The sequence below is a fragment of the Emys orbicularis genome, chromosome 7 (genome assembly GCF_028017835.1).
Source record: "Emys orbicularis isolate rEmyOrb1 chromosome 7, rEmyOrb1.hap1, whole genome shotgun sequence".
NCBI classification, from domain to species: domain Eukaryota; kingdom Metazoa; phylum Chordata; order Testudines; family Emydidae; genus Emys; species Emys orbicularis.
In genome coordinates this window covers 109,367,146-109,386,205 of record NC_088689.1, presented here as the reverse complement: position 1 = coordinate 109,386,205, position 19,060 = coordinate 109,367,146, and the positions used below count along the sequence as shown (strand labels likewise).

Genomic DNA, 19,060 nt, shown 5'->3' with positions numbered 1-19,060 from the left:
CTTGACCAAAGAGACCACCCTTCCCCTCTAACAGATCTTTCCCAACCTTAATTTGTACAAAACCATTTAAGAGTCTGGCTTGAAAAATCCACTCTTCCCCCCCTCCCCCGAGTGAGGAACAGGAACCTTCCCCTGAGGAATGGAGGGGCTGGAGGCCCAGGCCAGAGACTCCCACTAAATCCAAGCTTTCAATTAAAGCAATTAAAAAAGTGTTTCTCATTCCTGACTGAGAAGACAGTCCTTCCGAGTGAGGCACAATGCAGCACGGTCCTCTCCCTGAGTCTGCAGACAGGCAGCTCCAGGGACTCTTCTCTGCCCAGTCGTTTCCCAAGCTGGCAGGAGCAATTCACAAGGCTTTGTCCATTTTCGCTGCCGCTCTTTGGATCCCTGTGGGCAGCCAGGAAACTACAAGATTTAGGTTAGTTTTGCTTTGCCGCTGCTGCTTGGGAAAGCTCTGAGGAGAGCCAGGCACAGAGGCCTAGGCAGTAAGCACATGGGACCCAGCCTGAGAGACCTCAAAGGGGCCTGGTTTTCAGAGAGTGGGGTGCTCAGTGCTGTCTGAAAACAAGGCCCTTCATTAAGGTGTGCACCAGGGTCACTAGTCACTTGGAAAATCTTGGCCTGGAGCTATTCATGGGAGAGGAGGCTAAGGATGGGATAGAGCAGGTTCTCAAACTGGGGGTTGGGACCCCTCAGGGGGTCGCAAGGTTATTACATGGGGGGTTGCAAGCTGTCAATCTCTACCCCAAACCCCGCTTCACCTCCATCATTTATAATGGTGTTAAATATATTTCAAAGTGTTTTTAATTTATTATGGGGACTCACACTCAGAGGCTTGCTATGTGAAAGGGGCCACAGTAAAAAAAGTTTGAGAACCACTGGGATAGACCAACGGAGGCCCCCACATTTACCCCTCCACTCAAACAGGCCTGGCAAGCTAATGGGGGAAGGGACAGGAGAATGGGAACACCACCAGACATACAGCAGCCAGGAGGTGGGGCAGAGATGCACATCTCCTGCACATGACCCCTGGCGGCAGCAGCAGAGCGGTTGGGGAAAGGTAGGTAGTGGATCCACCATCCCAACAGGGAGGAGGCTCGGGGGGAGGAACAAAGACACACTTCCTTCTAGCAGCCTAGAAGAGAGGGAGGACGCTACAGTTATCTGACACCCGCTATCCAGAGGCTGATATGGAAGATGGAGCCCCTGAGCAGGCTCTGGGAATAGCAACTCGATAGGAACCCCAGCATCCTCGCCTGTCCCAACAGCCACAGATCAGTGGGTGGACTTCTCACCAGGGCACTAGCCCTGGGCCTTTCTGATATGGCCTCGCTTGCCCTTCACATCCACCTTGAGCTAGGCAGTGCCTGGTACATCCTTCAAGCCCATTTGCAGGTAAAGGAATAAAGCTGTTAAGCCACTATGTACCCGACAGGGAAGGAAAAGGGCTCCCCAACACCACCTCCCACCTCTGCCCAATGCACTGGGAGAGCAAGGAAGCTGCTGTGTACAAACCCTCAGCCAGCAGAAACCCTCCCCCACTTCCCATTAACCGCCTCTAGGATCCCACAGCCTCTGTTATAAATCACCTGCTTCCCTGAACTTTGGGCCCAATCCTAATCCCACCACTGGGCCAAATTCTGCTCTCACTGACTGTGGGGGTATATTTGGAGTAACTCTCGCTCCCCTCTCGCCCCCCTCCCTACCAGTGGCCCCAGAGAAGCCATCCAAACTCCTATCCTGAAAAATACAAATTAAGACCCCAAAGCCCTTGGATCCCAACTAAACCCCTTCCAAAAGGTATTCACAGCTTAATCTTCCTCATCCGAGTGACAAGCCGGCTCCCTAAAGCCCCGAGCCTGCGGCAAGGAGGCAGCAGGGCACCCGCTCTTAGCCCGCCTCATCTCCCTCATCAGTATTTCTGGGGACTCCGGCAGATTGGGGGCTATTGTAAGCTTAGGGCCAGCTGGCTGCTGAATGTCAGAGCTGATCCTACCTCCCCAACAAGTCAGGTGGCACCCAACGCTGGGTCAACCAAGGGGGCCACACTGGGGCTTAGCAGAAGCCCTAGGGCAATGCCTGATTTGCATAATGTGGAACAGATGGCAGACACTGTTGCTAGCATGGAGAGGTGGCCCTGTGGGACTACAAGTCCCAGTACGCAATGCTCCATCTTGATCTGAGATGTACGCTTGGGCAACTGTGGTAAGCAAGAGTTACAAATAGTGGTGCATTTTTTGTTCATGCCCAATAAGCTTATAGCTCCTGGTGCATTTTTCACATGAACACTGTGTATGCATTCGGCATGTGCATATAAGCATCAGTTGGAGATACATGTTTGCATGAGCAAATTAAGTGCATCAGTCAGCACAGTTTTGCAGCTGCGCATGTGGCTTTTTGCACATCAGGCCCATAATGTCCCACTTTGCAGGAGTGTGAGACGGTCCCAAGGAAACCATGATTGTCCAGCGAATGTCGAGAGGGGTCAGCAACTGCCTGGCAAGAGCCAGAGTTAGGAATCAAATCTCATTTGCATTATACAGAGCAGATTTGCTTTGGAAACCACCAAGGAGAATAAAGAGAGACAAAAAGATCAACCCTCAGTGTCACTTCCCTGGTTCTAAAAATCCAGTAAATCACAGGGTAAAACCCACAGGTCTCTGATTGGCTACAGCAGAGACCGGGGAGAACTAAGAGGAAGTGGCTTGCATCCAAAACTGGCAGTATTCGGGAAGATCACCCCCCAGTTACTCATCCTGGCAATGGCAAAAATTACCCAGAGAACACACAACAACCCCATGACTGTGGAGAACAGACAGCACGAGGGTACTTGCACAACATTTCAGAGACTGGGCCTTCCAAAGATAGCCATGCGCCTGGTGACACAGCAGGGAAATCACCAGGCAGAGCCAACTTGTTTGGGGTTTCAATGGCTTTGTCTGCTCCACGCAGCATCCCATTCCTGCCAGATCTCAGTCCTGTACAGCTCTGCTGATGCGCCTCACTACTGACTTCAATACATCCTGCAAGTCCAGTCCTGGGCTCCCCACCACACAGCTGTGCCAAGGCGCCTAAATCCTGACCCGCAACCCCCCTGCTAGTGCAATCCTCAGAGTCCGGTCGTACAAGTCACCTGCTACTGTAGTTGTATCACCATTATAAACATCTATTCCCAAACCTGACAGTCCTGCCATCCACTGCCAGTCACTCCCCTCCCCGCCTGCCCTAGGGGCTCGGCACCGTTCAAGCCAGCTCCTGTGCCGGTGCCGGAAGGCAGACTGGGCTCCTTATCAGTCAGTGGGAGAGGATGATTCCGAGTGCGACACAATCCTCCTGCCTGTGCAGAGCCAAGAAGAGGGGGCAAGGGGGGGAAGGGAAACAAGGGGGGACAGGATGGGGAAGTGCAGGTCAGGGAAGAGGCTACAGCTGCAACAGCAACAGGTGCTGACCAGCAGCCTAGCCTCTAAGAGGCAACTGTTTGCAGCCTGTCTAGGAAGCCCCTGCAAGCAAGCCAGCCCGCGTGACCCTTTCCTGGGACAAAGGAGAGTTCTGTCTGCAGGCGACAGCCTGGGCAAGTGCTTGGAGCTGCCATCCAGAGAATGTGCAAACAGAGCAGTGACTCTCCCCACCCTCACCCCCTCAATTCCGGATGGCGAAATCAGCCTCCTCTTTAACCCGGCATCCATTGCAGGGCTCCTGGAAATGCTAGCAGGAGCGTCCGTCTGTCCGGGGCGAGCGCTTAGGTTGCTCAGACCCAGCTTGCCCAGCTGAGCTTTGGGCAGGGAGCAGGATGTTCACATGCAGGCAATGGGGTTTCCCTGGACACAGAGACGTCCCACAGACACCACCACACTTGCGATCTTGGGGACTTTCACTACACGGTCATGTTATTGTGGGGTCTAACCCAACACGCTGTGCAGGGGTTGGGGAGTGTTATTCACTAATGCAGCCACGTGACTGCTCCACCCGCAGCAGCAGCAACCGGACTGCTGAATGGGTTATGTCACGTTGACCTCATCACCACAACAGTGATGCAGCTACCTCTTTATAGAAAGTTACCAGGAGGTTAAGGGTGGTGACTGCCTGAACTGGACCCAGGAACTCAGGTGGGTCTGCAGCTCAAGCTGGCATCTGTGCTAGCTGGATGGGAAAGGCATGTCAGCACCACATCACGTTGTGGCAGGTGCTCCACATGCCCTAGGAGGCAGCCCATTCTGGGGCAGGGGACACCCCCCATTTCTAGAGAGCTTGCTGGGAAAGCAGCCAGTGTCTGCTGATGGGCACGCAGTCTAGACCACGTGCCACACCCCCCCACCAGCTCTTGTGAAGAAAGGCTGGGCTCATTTGGGACAGGACCCAGGAGTTCGCCAACCAGATCCCATGCTAACACACTGCAGGGCTGAGAAGACAGCTGGGGATGGAACTGCTGGACAAGGCCGCCTGCCAAGCATGCAGGGGAAGGAGGCAGACAGCATGGCTTAGACTTGGCATTTCTCTCCCGCTGTGCCCCACATTCCAGCAGGACAACAGAGGCTTCACCTCCCTCAGGAGGGGAGAGAAACCCGAGAGGGGAAGGGGATTATCCAGCAACGTGGTGCCAAATGTAGCTACTTGCCAAGGTGACAAGGGAACATTGGAGCAAGCTCATGGCTCCTAAGAGATGGGCAGGTGCTGGGCAAGCTCGCAGCCATACGGATGCCCCTCGATCCCACCCTGGAGCACCCCTGCTACCCAGTCCTGGACTCCCCAACAGCTCTGCCAATGTGCCCCCTGATCCCCAGTCCCGGCCTCCCCAACAGCTCTGCCAATGCCCTTCAATCCCACCTGCCTGGCTAAGGGCCTGATCCTGTGAGGAACTCAGTGAGAACTAAGGAAGCTCAGTACCCTGCAGTGAAGAGAGGCAAGCTGAACCATGCCCCTGGCACACACTCCCCTCCCCACTGCCAACACAACACACAGATGCAATACCACCACCCTTCTCTGTTGCTCCATAAAGCCCATTGGCCAAAGCACATCAGCACCACGAAGTAGGACAGAACTGGAGGAGGACAACCTATAACCCATTAACCTACCACTTCAGGAAGTCCCGCCTTCCTTCCAGGAAGTAGGTTACAGCTGGCCTGCCTGGCAGGTACATATATAAAGGGGAGGCAGGCACCAATGGTATTAGTCCAATTTAATTCTTCCAGGTTTCCCCACGATACATTCAACCTCCTGCAAGGGGCAACTGGTGCAACCCCCACAGGGTTGGGGCATGAAAATCCAGGGCTCTAAGCAGCAGGAGGTCAGAGGAGACGTGTACCACCTGCATGCCTGTGTTCCCCTCATCCCATGCCCTCAAGCTAGTGGCTACTTCTCCGGGTGGGGCTCCCTGAGTGCACTCTCTGCCACCCAGCATGGGTTACAGAGTCACCTACACAAGGCTTTCTCCCTCACTCTCCAGAGACTCTACTGGGGAAGCAAGCGCGCCACCTATCCCGCTCTCCCTCTCACCCAATGAGCCAAATCTCCCAAGCAGACTCAGCCTCCAGAAAACAGACTGCTTGAGACTTGAGCCAGCGCTGCTCCAACTCCAGAGGCTGGAGGGATTCTCTCCCTGCTTCAGCTGCAGAGACAGCCAGCGGCAGGGTCCAGTTACACCGTGCTCCCCAGGAAGATCAGGTAACTGCTGAGGCAGCACTTTCCCCATCCTCCAGGTGCAGCAAGACAGGCCCAGCTGGGGGAAGCTGAGCTCTCTATGTCGCGCCCCCCCACAACGCCCACACCAATGTTCCAAGGTTAGAGTAGGGGACATGGGACACCCCTCCCCTGCACACACTCAGCAGCCTTCAGCACAGGAGCCCTGAAGGTGCAATGGTTGAAAAAAGATCCACCCTCCCCCAAATGAGAGGTACTCCCTCAAACCTTCAGAGCCCTCTGCTTCCCCCTACTTACTTTTCTGGTTGCCCCCGACTGGGCTCAGTAGGGTGAGCTTCCAAAGCCAGCTGAAGCCCAGGTTTTATTGTTATTGTACCAATATCTGGGTGGATTTTGTTCTGGTGATGGCTGCTGGATTGGCAGCCCTGGAGATTGAGGGCTTCTAGCCAAAGAAGAGGTCAAGATCCCCACACATCCTGAAGCACACAATAATCCGACTACTGAAAAAAACCATCGCTCCACACGAGAGACCTCACATACCACTACAGCCCTTTCTAAGCAATCCAGGAGCTGGCAAAGCATGGTCTCCAAGGTCTCCTGTCAGCAGGCACAGCCCTGCGTCCCGCAGAGTCAGAGCAAGGGACACCAAGAGCACATGCTGCTCTGGTGGCCAACCTCCCTCATCCATTGACAAGGAAAGTCCAGCCATGCTCATCTTGCTGGGCCTTTTCGTGTCATCTGAGATCCTTGATCTCCAAATACCCCCGCAGCTGGGGAACGGAAATACACTGAAATGCCTTGGGTCCTTCCTCCAGGAGAGCACCCAGAGAGACGTCATGGGTAACCGCTCTTCCACCTCCAAAGCCTTCACCTGCAGAGCCCCACGACGCTCACTCCTCTCCCCCTTATTACTCAACACCAAGACAGACCCTGGCAGAGTTGGTGAGACAACACAGGCCAAAGTGCCAGCAGTACGCAGACAACACCCGCCTCTATGGCAAATTCCCATCACACACACACAGCACAAGCTCCCGGCTGCAACGATGACATGGGTGACCAATGAGGCTGCCTCATGATGAGTGCAGGAGCTGGGACTCCCCTGGGGAGGATCTGGACTGTGAAACCTGCTCCCATGGGGGTAAGAGCGAGCACAGACCTCGCTGCTTTCAGAACTAAATGCAACATTCCCACCTTCTGCTTTGCCTGCCTGCTAGAATTTTTTTTTTCAAATTGTAAGCAAACCCTCGCTCTTCTCTTACCAAAGAGACTATTTCCTCTGCCTCTGGGGGAGCGCAAAAAGGAGGCACAGAGAAGGAGGAAGCGAGTGCTCTTCTCCTTTTAAAAACCCTACAAGGTGCTCCGATGCAATGGCGATGGACCCTAGAGGACAGCCTAAGGAGAAACATCCCCTCCACTGTCCCATCAGTGCGTCCTAGCCTGGCCCATTGAGCGGGAGGGGAGTCCTATCCTTGGCCTCTCTCAGGAACAGGCCCACCAAGGCTGTGATGAGTAGACCTGCCCACTGGAAATGGGACTGAGAACCACCTGTTTGTTTCCCATCAAACCCCACTTTGTTTCCTTAAGCCCTAACGGGCCAGAGCCCATCACACCCAGTGGGCCATGGAGCAGCAGGGGCTCTGACACTATGGCTGCAGACGGGCAGAGTGAAGCAAACGGAAAGAAAGGAGAGACTCCACATGAACACGAGTCACACTCGCGGGTCTGAAGTACCAAAATCACCTCAGGGCTCAGCAGGACCAGCCCTGCATCCTCTGTTATCCTGAGGGGGCTGCCCAGAATCAGGGGGGCTGCCCATGTGCCTCAGGTGGGCACTCTCTCTAGCTACCACCACAGCAGGGCCACAGAGTCGCAGGAAGAGGGGGAGGGAAAAGTTAGATGAAGACACAGGAATAAAAATAGAGAAAGACCTGGCACCTCAGGGAGAAATTTGCCAGACAAATAGCAATCGTCAGGTTCCAGGGATAATAACTGGATGTGTAACACTGTCTCAGTGGCTTCATGAATCCTCCTCCCACACTTCCCTCCCCTCCCTCTGCACCACACTGGCACAGACCTATTTAAAAACCTGCAATTTGGAATTCAATAGCAGGAGAGGCTGGTGGAAATGCGACACCAGTCACTTCAGCTCCCTTATTGATCGGGAAGGGAGGACAAGCTGCCTCCGGCAGCAAGCCTCTCACAATCCATGCCAACTCGCTAGCGACCCCGATGCCTCCTCTGATGGAGGAGATGATGTCGAGGAGGAAGGAAACTGAAGGAGAGAAAGGGAAATTGAGACTTCGGAACAGATGAAGAAACCCAAGGGTTTTGGGAAGCCTCACTCACTGAGCATCCTACAAGAAGTGTGGTCTAGATGTAGGAGCGGAGGGCAGATTGCAAGGACCCCTAGGTTCTATTCCTGGATCTGGCACCGGCTCACTGTGTGACTTTGGGCATGTCCCTAACCTGCTCTGTGCCTCAGTTTCCCCATCTGTAAAACTGAGATAAGGATACTGACCCAACCCAACAGGGCCGTGTGAGGTGTCTTCATTCACTAATGCTCATGAAATGCCTTGAGATCCTCTGACAGAAGGAACTACGGATAATGGGTTGGATTCAGACATGGTGGAAGCAAGAGCACTTCCACTGGAGTCCATGCAACTGTCCCCACTTACAGCAAGACTGAATTTGGCCCAATATGTGCGGAGGGTCACAATCTCTTCCCATCCCCAGTACTGCAGGTTTGCACCTTGAACTCCAAATCGTGGACACAAGCCCAGAGCTGCCTCCTGGATTCTCCCTGCACCACCTGGGGTCACAGCTTTTCTGTGTGGGCCCCTTTTTTTCTTGGGTTTATTCCGTATCCGGGGTTCACAACAGATGCCACCAGACCAGGGATGGGGAAGGATCCCAGATAGAGGAGAGGAAAGTGATCAGGAACAGTCAGCATGGATTCACCAAGGGCAACTCATGCCTGACTAACCTAATTGCCTTCTATGAGGAGATAACTGGTTCTGTGGATGAGGGGAAAGCAGTGTTATTCCTTGACTTTAGCAAAGCTTTTGATATGGTCTCCCACAGTATTCTTGCCGGCAAGTTAAAGAAGTTTGGGCTGGATGAATGGACTATAAGGTGGATAGAAAGCTGTCTAGATCGTCGGGCTCAACGGGTAGTGATCAATGGCTCCATGTCTACTTGGCAGCTGGTATCAAGCGGAGTGCCCCAAGGGTTGGTCCTGTGGCCGGTTTTGTTCAATAGCTTCATTAATGATCTGGAGGATGGTGTGGACTGCACCCTCAGCAAGTTTGCAGATGACACTAAACTGGGAGGAGTGGTAGATACACTGGACGGTAGGGATAGGATACAGAGAAACCTAGACAAATTAGAGGATTGGGCCAAAAGAAACCTGATGAGGTTCAACAAGGACAAGTGCAGAGTCCTGCACTTAGGACGGAAGAATCCCATGCACTGCTACAGACTAGGGACCGAATGGCTAGGAAGCAGTTCTGCAGAAAAGGACCTAGAGGTTACAGTGGCCGAGAAGCTGGATATGAGACGACAGTGGGCCCTTGTTGCCAAGAAGACTAACGGCATTTTGGGCTGTATAAGTAGGGGCATTGCCAGCAGATCGAGGGACGTGGTCATTCCCCTCTATTCGACATTGGTGAGGCCTCATCTGGAATACTGTGTCCAGTTTTGGGCCCCACACTACAAGAAGAATGTGGAAAAATTGGAAAGAGTCCAGCGGAGGGCAACAAAAATTATTAGGGGGCTGGAGCACATGACTTATGAGGAGAGGCTGAGGGAACTGGGATTGTTGAGTCTGCAGAAGAGAAGAATGAGGAGGGATTTGATAGCTGCTTTCAACTACCTGAAAAGGGGTTCCAAAGAGGGTGGATCTAGACTGTTCTCAGTGGTACCAGATGACAGAACAAGAAGAAATAGTCTCAAGTTGCAGTGGGGGAGGTTTAGGTTGGATATTAGGAAAAACTTTTTCACTCGGAGGGTGGTGAAGCACTGGAATGGGTTCCCTGGGGAGGTGGTGGAATCTCCTTCCTTAGAGGTTTTTAAGGTCAGGTTTGACAAAGCCCTGGCTGGGATGATTTAGTTGGGGACTGGTCCTGCTTTGAGCAGGGGGTTGGACTAGATGACCTGCTGAGGTCCCTTCCAAACCTGATATTCTATGATTCTCAGTGGGTCTCTCCCCACACCAACCCAGAAGCCAGTTTCACACTCATCATGATTTCAAATCCCCAAATTGACTGGCAAAGGGGTCTCGAATCCAGCAGCCTGGTCTCTGTCCTGCCACCAGCCAGTATGGGAGGCTGGATTAGAGACCTGGGTGCTGCCTTTGATGCTGGGCTTTGGCAGTCAGCAGAGACGGGGGAGCAGCAGAGATCTCGCTGAGCTCAGCACAGCACATGTATGCATTACGCCATGATGGCTAGGACCCCTTGGGGCTGTTCAGCACTGCTGGAGACAAGCCAAGGAGACTGGGGAGAGGGCTGTGCAAGCAGCTCTGTCTAACCCCCACTCACACACAGAGGGCTCCCCTCTGCCAGCACTGGCCCCACGCAGGCTGACACCAGCATAATGACTTAACCACACTCCTAGTTCAGTCCTGAACTGGCCTTGGGCCAATCACTGCATTTCCGACCCAGTGAACCAGAAATCAGCACTTCAGCAAAAGTCTGCTTCCTCCAGCACTTCTATAGGGGTGAAGGGATTTGTGCCATACACACCAGAGTGGAAACAGCTGATCACAGACTAGTGGCCCAGAGGAAACCCACACAGGTCAAGTCCAACATACTGTACACAGGCAGATAGAGAGGCAGCAGGGTCTAGTGGCTAAAGCAAGGGATCAGGGGCCAGGAACTCTGAGCGCTGCTCCTGGCTCTGCCACTGGCCTGCTAAGTGGCCTTGGCAAGTCAGTGTCTCTCACTGGCCCTCAGTTTCCCCATCTGCAAAATGGGAAATACACGGGGACCATCTCCTGAGATAGATGGGCTAGAAGAACACTTAGCTCATGTTTGTGCAGCACGTTGAGTCTCCAAACCCCTAGGTAAAAGCACCAGGCCTTCTTTGTGCATAATGTCCCCACTAGCCTGAAACCCTTCCCCACCTCACCGAAGGTGGGGGGGAGGCCTGCAGCCCCCTCTAATTTAATCCCCCTATTAACTTGGCTATGTAAACACCGACCCCAAGGGAGCATGTGGTCTGCCTATCACATTGCCAATTCATGCAAGGAAACAGCTGCCAATGGCTTCAGGCCTCCCAAGGTGACTATTGCACGGCCCAATGCCAGTGGACCCCACCCTGCTGGCAAACGTGGTGCTTCCACCCCCCACTGCACCACATCTCCAAGGAGCTGCCTTTGCTTCTACATACCAGTGAGTCGTTTTAGAAAAGGAGGAATTTTAGCTGGGAAACAAAGACGCCAAAAGGAGCTCAACATTCAAGCCATTGATCCCCAGGGCCGGGTAGCGGGTAGGCCCAAGTGGCTGTTTCTCCGGGCTCTGGAGGAATGAACGGGGCTGGGTGCTCCAGCTGAGTCCTGCACTTCAGGCCTCCGGCAGGACTGTACCAGGACCCTCAACATGACTTTGCCTGGCGGAGGATGCAGTTCATGTGCACTGTGTTTATACAGGGAAGATTCAGCTGTAATTATAGGAATGATGTTGTGATAACAGGAAATCCATGCCTCGTGAGGCACAGACTTATTTGCTAATTGCCACCAACAAGAAGCCTTTTGTGTCGCTGGGGAAGAGAGGTCTCCCCCACATTGTGGAATTTTGCCCACAGATGGCTTAGGTCAGCCAGGCTGGAGCACGCTGCAGCCCCAAAGAGAACTCCCCTTCTACGGAAGCTTATCGGATTCCTTCAGCTCCCACCGTGGAGCAGTGCCATCCACCTCAGGGCTTTCCCAAGACAGAGGCTGCAGCAGGGCCTAGCATGGCATGGGGATGGGAGCTTAACGATGCTAGCAATGCAGGCAGGGAAGCAACCTCACTTCTACACTCACGGTCTAAGAAACATGTCACCCCCCTCTGGGGTCACATCACCCAGCCGAATGGGACAGGGATGAGGCCTGGAAATGTCTAACCTAAAGCACAGGTGCTATGGCAAGACGAAAGCTCTCCCCCTGCTGATCTTCTGAGTGGGCCAGCCTGGGCCAAAGGCTATTTGCCCTGGAGGACTGACCCTGCCTGACGAGATTTCAGGCCTTTCCCTCTCCATTCCATCTCATTTCAACCATTTGGGCCCAATTCAGGACTTAAGGCCAACAGTGAGGAGGGATTTCTGAACTCAAGAAGAGCCAAGAGAAGGAGCTTCGTTCAGCCCAAGAAATGCCAGCTCACACGTGCCAGCACTGCCACCTGGCAAGAGGGCAGAGACCAACGAAGCACCACAGGCATCAAGTCACCAGCGCATACACAACCCATGCACAGCCCCTCTCAGGTCAGTGGCAAAGCAATCCAATGATAAAAGCACACAGGGTATAGAGGGAAACCACCAGTACTGGGATACCTTGTGAACCCAACACCCCAGCCCTAGGAGAGACTGTGCGAAGGGAACTCCCACTAACACTGCTGACTGGGACTTGAATCGGGGGGGAATGGGGGGTTGGGAGTTTTCCCATTTTATAATCCTGCCATAAACAATTGCTTTAATAAATATGCCTGGTGGACAAGAGCGAAGGAAACTGGCCTTCGTCGATGCTGCCACTCCCCATCCTGCATACACCATTCACGCCTCAAAACACAGCACTGAAATCCTGCCCCAAAGGAGGTAGTCAGCCAACCAGCCTCCTCACCCCCGGCCCAGTAGGCTGCCTACCTTTTTGATCCTGCCACTCCGTGTGCCGGTGAAGACCACCGTGTGTCCCCGGTAGTCATAGGCAGCCACCGAGGTCATGCCATCCTCCTTATCCACAAAGAGCGCTGTCCCCTCGATGGTCACCGTCCCGCCCAGCGGCTGGTTAAAATCCTGGCCACAGAAATAGTCGTCAATCTGCAGAGGCTGCCAGAGAAGAAGGGAATGAGAGAGATGAGCCGTTTGTCAATACATCGACACTGCTTAAACTGCTGTGTGCAAGGGGGACTGAGCTGCTGACTTAGAGCAATAACGAAGTGAGGAAATGATAGGAGCCCCTCTTAGCTACCTCTGGCTCATTCCTGCCCCAGATCCAGGGCAGCCAAGGAAAACGGGGAAACTTCATCACTTAGGGGCATGATGATGGGTCAGGGCAGCAGCTAGGGGCTTGCCTCAGATTGCTTAGAGGCTGCTACGAGGCATGGGGGTAGCCAGGAGCTCTGCGTCCCCCTCTCTCTCCCAGGGATTGCCCCTGGGTGGGGCAGGAAGCTGTAGTCTCAGAAGCAGTTGGGAGCTCACACACAGCAGCCTGGTACCAGACATACCCATAGCTATGCCCAGGCATGGATTCACAGATTAGCCCTGGGGCGCCAGGAAACCAGAGAGGTGGGAACCTCAGAGTCTGCAGAGAAGCCTCGGTGCTGGGTGGTGCAGGTGGGTTCTGCTCTCTGAGAGGACCCCAGGGCACAAGGGGGCGGACAGAGAGCAGAAAAGGCCTCCCAGACAGGAGGAGATAGCGTCAGACTCCAGACACAGTCCTGCTGCGCAGGACTCTTACCACAGGGCAGCAACGCTCGTGGAGCCTGGCAAGGACCCCTCCCCACTCCATCCCACTCCTTCCCTCCACCCCTGAGGTGCCTGGCTCCATGGAAGAGCAATTAGGGCTGGACCCAGGAGATAAGAAGAAAGACTGGCCTGAGCTCTGGTCCACCCCACACCTACAGGCTGCAAATAACACTCCCAGCTGTTTCAGCACCTGGCTTCCCACATGCAGCTCCATCGATCCCCCTTTCCTGATCTATAGTACTCCAGCCCCTAGCTCACCACCACCACCAGACACCCCTCTGCCAGTGCCCCTCCATCCTGACCTGAATCCCCCCCTGCTATTTCAGCCTCTGCAGAAAACAGCTCTCCAGACTCGCAGGCCGTCCCCGGTGAATTGCTGATCTGGCTCCTGCACAGAACAGTCATTGCCCTTACTCAGTATCTCAAACTCCCCTCAATGCTGTTCTCCCAAGCAGAGGATTCTGATGCTGGCAGTTTTCAGTCTGAGGCCAGACAGGAGGCTGGCAGTAGTTTTACAAAGGAGTCATGAGTCTGCCTGCTCCCATTTCCTAGCCAGAGCAGATCTGCTGAGCCTCTCACCGCAGGCTGTACTCAAAGGCAAGGGATGCTGCTATCTCCTTCAAGTGCCATATGAGCTGACACAAAGGATTCTCGGGCACGTCTGAAGAGCGGTGGCTGAACGTGGAGGACCCAGAGTGAAGACATAGGAGAACCTCCTTCAATCAGTGAGTCCTGATGTTTCCCTCCCAACCTCCAAAGGGTTAATCCTACCAAATCCCCAGAGAGGCTGTACCAAGCACAGATCGCTGCCTGAAAGTCCTCTCCCCCACACTCCTTACAGAAGGCGACCAATGCCACATGCTGTAGCTGAGACACAATAGCTCAGGTCCCTCAGGAGAGGCAGTAGTTTAACATGTGGGGGGTGGTCGGGGTGGGAGGTGGAGACACTGATTCTGGTTCAGAGACACTCTCCCCTCTTACTCAGTAAGTCTGGTCCTGGAACAGCCTCTCCCTGCTCCCTAAAAACCTCCCTAATCCAAGCCCCCAGAAGAGAGTGAGGCAGAGGGGCTCCCAGCCTCAGTCACGTCTGGAGCAGCATTTAGAAACCCATCACTGAGCCCAAACTTCTAGCCAGAGAAATACTGTCAGGGGGAGGGACGGAGAGGAAGGAGTGGGAATCCCATCAGCATTCAAACCAGGTTGGTTGCCCACCTCCCACTGAGCTGGGCTCCTGGGGCGGGGTGGGCGAGCAGTGATTAGAGCCCATAGCTTGGCTGGCCCCCTGCCTCTCTCTGCAGTGAGCTCCGAAGCCAGGAGAGTGAATATTAATTCAGCGCGAGGGTCTGGGCAGCTGACCCGCCCCAGCAAGGGCCCCGCTCCAGCAGAGCTAGGGGGAGCTGTGCGTGCAGAAATGGCCTGCCATTACAACACTGCATAAAGGCAAAAATTGGCCTTCACGGGATTGGATTTTTTAAGACAAAGATTGAGCCTGGGAGGTAAGATGAGCCCAAGCAACAGCAACTCCCAGATCGAATTACATTCCCCACAGGGTCTCCTAGCTCAGTCTGGCTACAAGGCTCCTTTCCATATAACCCCCTCACTGCTGGTTTCAACAAGCCCTCTGGGTACAGCTCTGCCGCCATCCCTAAACCCCCTCCCAAACAGATCTGGTGTCCTGAGGGGGGTACAATGTCACCAGGAGCCCTGCCTGCAGTCAACAAGGGAGCAGCAGACCTTTGCTAGCAGAGGCCAGGTCTCCGTGAGTGCCCCAGTGTAGGAACTCTCTGGCTTTTATCGTGGACCTGGGGAGCAGTTGCACAATTTCCTTTGGATCTGTTCAGAGGCCTGCGGGGGGTCCAGCGCTCTCTATCTCCACACCTGTTCACTTTCCCATTCCCCACCCCCAGGTCACTCTCAGAAAGGAAATGTTGCATCTCAATGAGCTGTAATGAGGGGAATGCGTTTGCAGTCTGCACACACACAACACACGCACACCCCTAGGCTGTACATTCCCCCTGCAGCTTCCAACAGACACCCCGTTCTTCACTTCCTGTCCTAAGCTGCTGGGCATTTCAGCAGGGGGTGAAGATGATCCCTGTACAGAGATCACAGAGTGCTTTGCGCTGGCAAAGTATTAGAGAAATGAATAAGGGCTATTTTCAGTGGCTGTATTTAGGGGGTCTATGGCTCCTGGGTGCAGAGAATGTCAGGAGTAGGCCCATGTCACACCAGTGGCCTTGAACAGCTTACCATGGAGCATGCTTTGCCTACAGTTAGAGACGACACACATCAGGTGGGGCTGAATGACATAGTGAAAGAGGAAGAGAGGAACTGAAAGGGGGGGGGGGGGGGGAGAGTTGAGCAAGTTTCCGATCTGCCTAGGACATGCTTGAATGGCTAAGGAGCTATTTTTCCTCATTGAAAACCAACATCTGGCAGAGACAGTGCCACAGCCCATCGACAGCAGAGGGGAGCAGACAGAGCTGCCCCCTTGGCCAATGTAATAGTCCAATCTATGGTGCCACAGCAAAAAGTCTCCTTACACTGCTGACATAGGGGCAGCTGGCTGGCAATTACCAGCCCCTGGGCCCATCCAGTTCACAATACTGGCTCCCTATTCTCTCACCATCTCGGGGAGCGAGTATCTGTACAGAGGAGCTCCCTTGTCCTGCTCCACAACCCCAACTCCAGAACAAATAACTTGGCAGAGAGGCTACGCAGGACACACTTGTAACAATCCAATGTCATTGAGCTTCCCAAACCAGAGCCATTCCCCATGCAAGTACTATAGCCTCATTGGCTCCATTGGAACTGTTCTTGCAAGCAAACCCTGCAGGGTTTGGCCCCAACCCATGGCCACCAACCACGCCAGGCCCCTTTAGCCAGGGACACAATTGCTGTATCAAGATGACCTGGTCATCCTCCAAAACCCCTGCCACAGACACTCCCTATCTTTGGGTTCAACTTCTGCCCGGGGTACCAAAGGGTAGGCAGCATTCCCTCTCCCACATCCCACTCCCAGATTGCTCTGATTTAAAACAGACCCTGCCAGGACCACTGGAGTGGTCAGAGAAAACCCCAGGCTAGCACAACACCACAGCACCGGCAATAGGATATCAAGTGGAAAGGGCCACTCTGGAACACAAGAGGAACTGCCCGATGCCATGCCCTGACCTTCCTGCAGTGACACCACCATTTGCACACTCCCAAACCAAGGATCTGCCAAGACAAACAGGTTCACTTTACATACCAAAGGCTCCGGGAAACACAATGCTTAATATTGCTGCTCCTACCCCTTGCACTCAGGTCTTTGGGTATGTCTCTGCATTTCTATAATGCCCCGTCCCTTTCCCAAGTTCCACCGATCCCCCAAACGGCTGAGCCCAGGTGATGAGACCACATTAACAAGGGGGAAACTGGCTCATATGACTGAGGGCGGGGAGAGATGAGATTAAACATTTCCTTTCCAGGTCACCAACCCAGGATGGTAGTGACCCAAAGTCAATCTTCTCTGCTGTCTGCCCAGTGGCATGAGCTTGATCGGTCTCAGCCCACTTTACGGGAACAGCCACCTCACATAAGGCACCATCACTGCTGGCAACGCCTGGTTCCCTTGCTGGCAGTCACAGCAGAGAGGCCAAGGACTGAGTGGGCAACAGAGGCTGAACTCCCCTCTCTACCTCCAGGGCCGAGAGCAGGCAGCGGGTTGAGAAGCTGCTGCCCATGCTGTCCCCGCAGGCAGCAAGGTCCAAGCTCACGGGCTAACAGCCCAGCACTACACTCCCTTCAGGGACACAGGCGTTAACACAGCCAATTGGAGCAATGTCTGCCTGGTGCCTTCAGCAGCGGAAGCTGAACTTCCCCACAATGCATCCGGGCAGCCAGGCAACGCTCCCACGTGGGAGGAAGGGAACAGAATCCTGTGTCCCGTCCTCCCCCCCCCGCTAAGCCCCTGCAGGTTTGGCAGCCGCAGCTGGACTGCAGATCCCCTGCCAGCATCAGCTAGCGGCCTTGTTGGTTAAACACTCTCCTGCGTTTACAGATTCAGGAGAAGCCTTTTCAAAAGGGAGCTCAAACAGCAGCCAAGAGCCATTGCGGCTCAGCCAGTGCCCAGCATTGGCAGACACAAATGTAGGGCAATTTTCCCAAGCGCTCCTTTCACCAAGCGCTGTAGCTGCTGCCCAGGGAGATGGGAGAGCAGCAGAGCCAGGCAGTTCCTGCACTGGGGGATTAAAGGGCTCGTTGCTGGTGGCCTCCAAAGGCCGGGGGAAAGGCACAGAGGAGTCATCATCCGTGCCCATGGAGGGAAGAACTGGTGCACAGCTAAGAAGATGGAGCCTGGTTTTGTCAGACACACACACACTCCGCTTGGAGAGCACTGAACCGCAACCTGTGACCCTGCTCCACAACTGATGAGAGGCAGAAGAAATTATCTGCAAGTTAATCTGGAGAACCTCAGTCCCACAGCAATGCCACGGCCCTGCCCTCTTGATCTGCACCACTCCTTGCCACCTCAGACCAGGAAACAGGATACAAGACCTTTCATCTTCAGGTCACCAGCTCCGATCCAGCCCTAGGTCAGTGGTGATTCAGAGTGGTCACCCTCAGACAGCTGGCCTGCGGGCCCAGAAATGCTGCTCTCAATCCAATTCCTATTGACTCAGATATCTGCCCCAGAAAAGCCATTCTCACAGCTGGCCTGGCCCCCTCGATGACAGCCTGGGCAGGGAAACCAAGACAGCAAGACCCAAGAAGCCCAAATTCCTTTCTCTCCCCTACAGCGGCCGTCCTGGGCAGGTCTGAAACACAACAGCACAGGGGAGTGGATAATAAAAAATAAATAAATAAATGGAGATATCCCATCTCCTAGAACTGGAAGGGACCTTGAAAGGTCATCAAGTCCAGCCCCCTGTCTTCACTAGCAGGACCAAGTACTGATTTTGCCCCAGATCCCTAAGTGGCCCCCTCAAGGATTGAACTCACAACCCTGGGTTTAGCAGGCCAATGCTCAAACCACTGAGCTATCCCTCCCCCCTAATGGATGGAGGAAGTTGTGTCTGCCTCTCCCTGGCTGTTCCCATGCAGTGGCTGCCAATCCAGCACCTTCCCCCAGACTCACCAACGTTGTGAACAAACAAAAAAGAAAAGGCAGTACGCTCAGAAGAGGCAGCAGGTGAGCCGGGGAAAGGAATGGGCCTCATCCCCGACGGCTGGACTCTGCCTGTGCCATCTCTGCCACACCTGCCCCTGCTGGGAGTCATTTTATCCTTCTCCCTAGGATGCCCCTTTCCCAGATCCTGGACCCCGGAGACAAACCCGCCTGGCTCTGCTGCAGCTCTGTGTCAGTCTCTCATTTCCACAGCACTGAGAGGAGAGGAGAAGGACACAGGTTTCTGCACTCAACATACAATGTCTGTGCCGTGTCCCCTCCAGCCTCCGATGCAGGCCCAGCCATGTGGTGCTAAGAGAGGATGACAGGGATAGGGGGATGCGGGGGGGAGGGGGGGGGAGAGAGAGACCGCAGGGAACAGGGGTCAGGAACTGGGAAATTCCCTGAACCGTGAAATTTGCTTCTATCTTCACCTCAGTGGGAGGAGAGGTGTTGCCATGACAACCCCTGGTCCAACAGCCTCTGACCATGGGTTCCAGGCTGTGGGAGATGTGGAGAAAGGGAGGGGGAATGGGGACTGAAGAGAAACGACTGAAGCCTTTCAGCCAGGCACGGGTGAGCTCAATTACCCACGAGGTCCAATGTGGGCATAGG

At 54.2% G+C, this 19,060-nt stretch overlaps 1 protein-coding gene across 6 annotated transcripts in view; it reads right to left on the bottom strand.

Moving 5' to 3' along the window:
- The window catches only part of PLXNA1 (plexin A1), a 239,942-nt gene that overhangs the window by 206,990 nt on the left and 13,892 nt on the right, over positions 1-19,060 (bottom strand). For 5 of the 6 annotated variants that reach the window (XM_065408674.1, XM_065408675.1, XM_065408678.1 and 2 more), the window contains exon 2: positions 12,475-12,657. In XM_065408674.1, the coding sequence (XP_065264746.1) occupies positions 12,475-12,657 (183 nt within the window). Of the gene's footprint in view, positions 1-10,618; positions 10,631-12,467; positions 12,658-19,060 lie in introns of all 6 variants that reach the window. The other variant, XM_065408679.1, reaches the window with a different exon arrangement.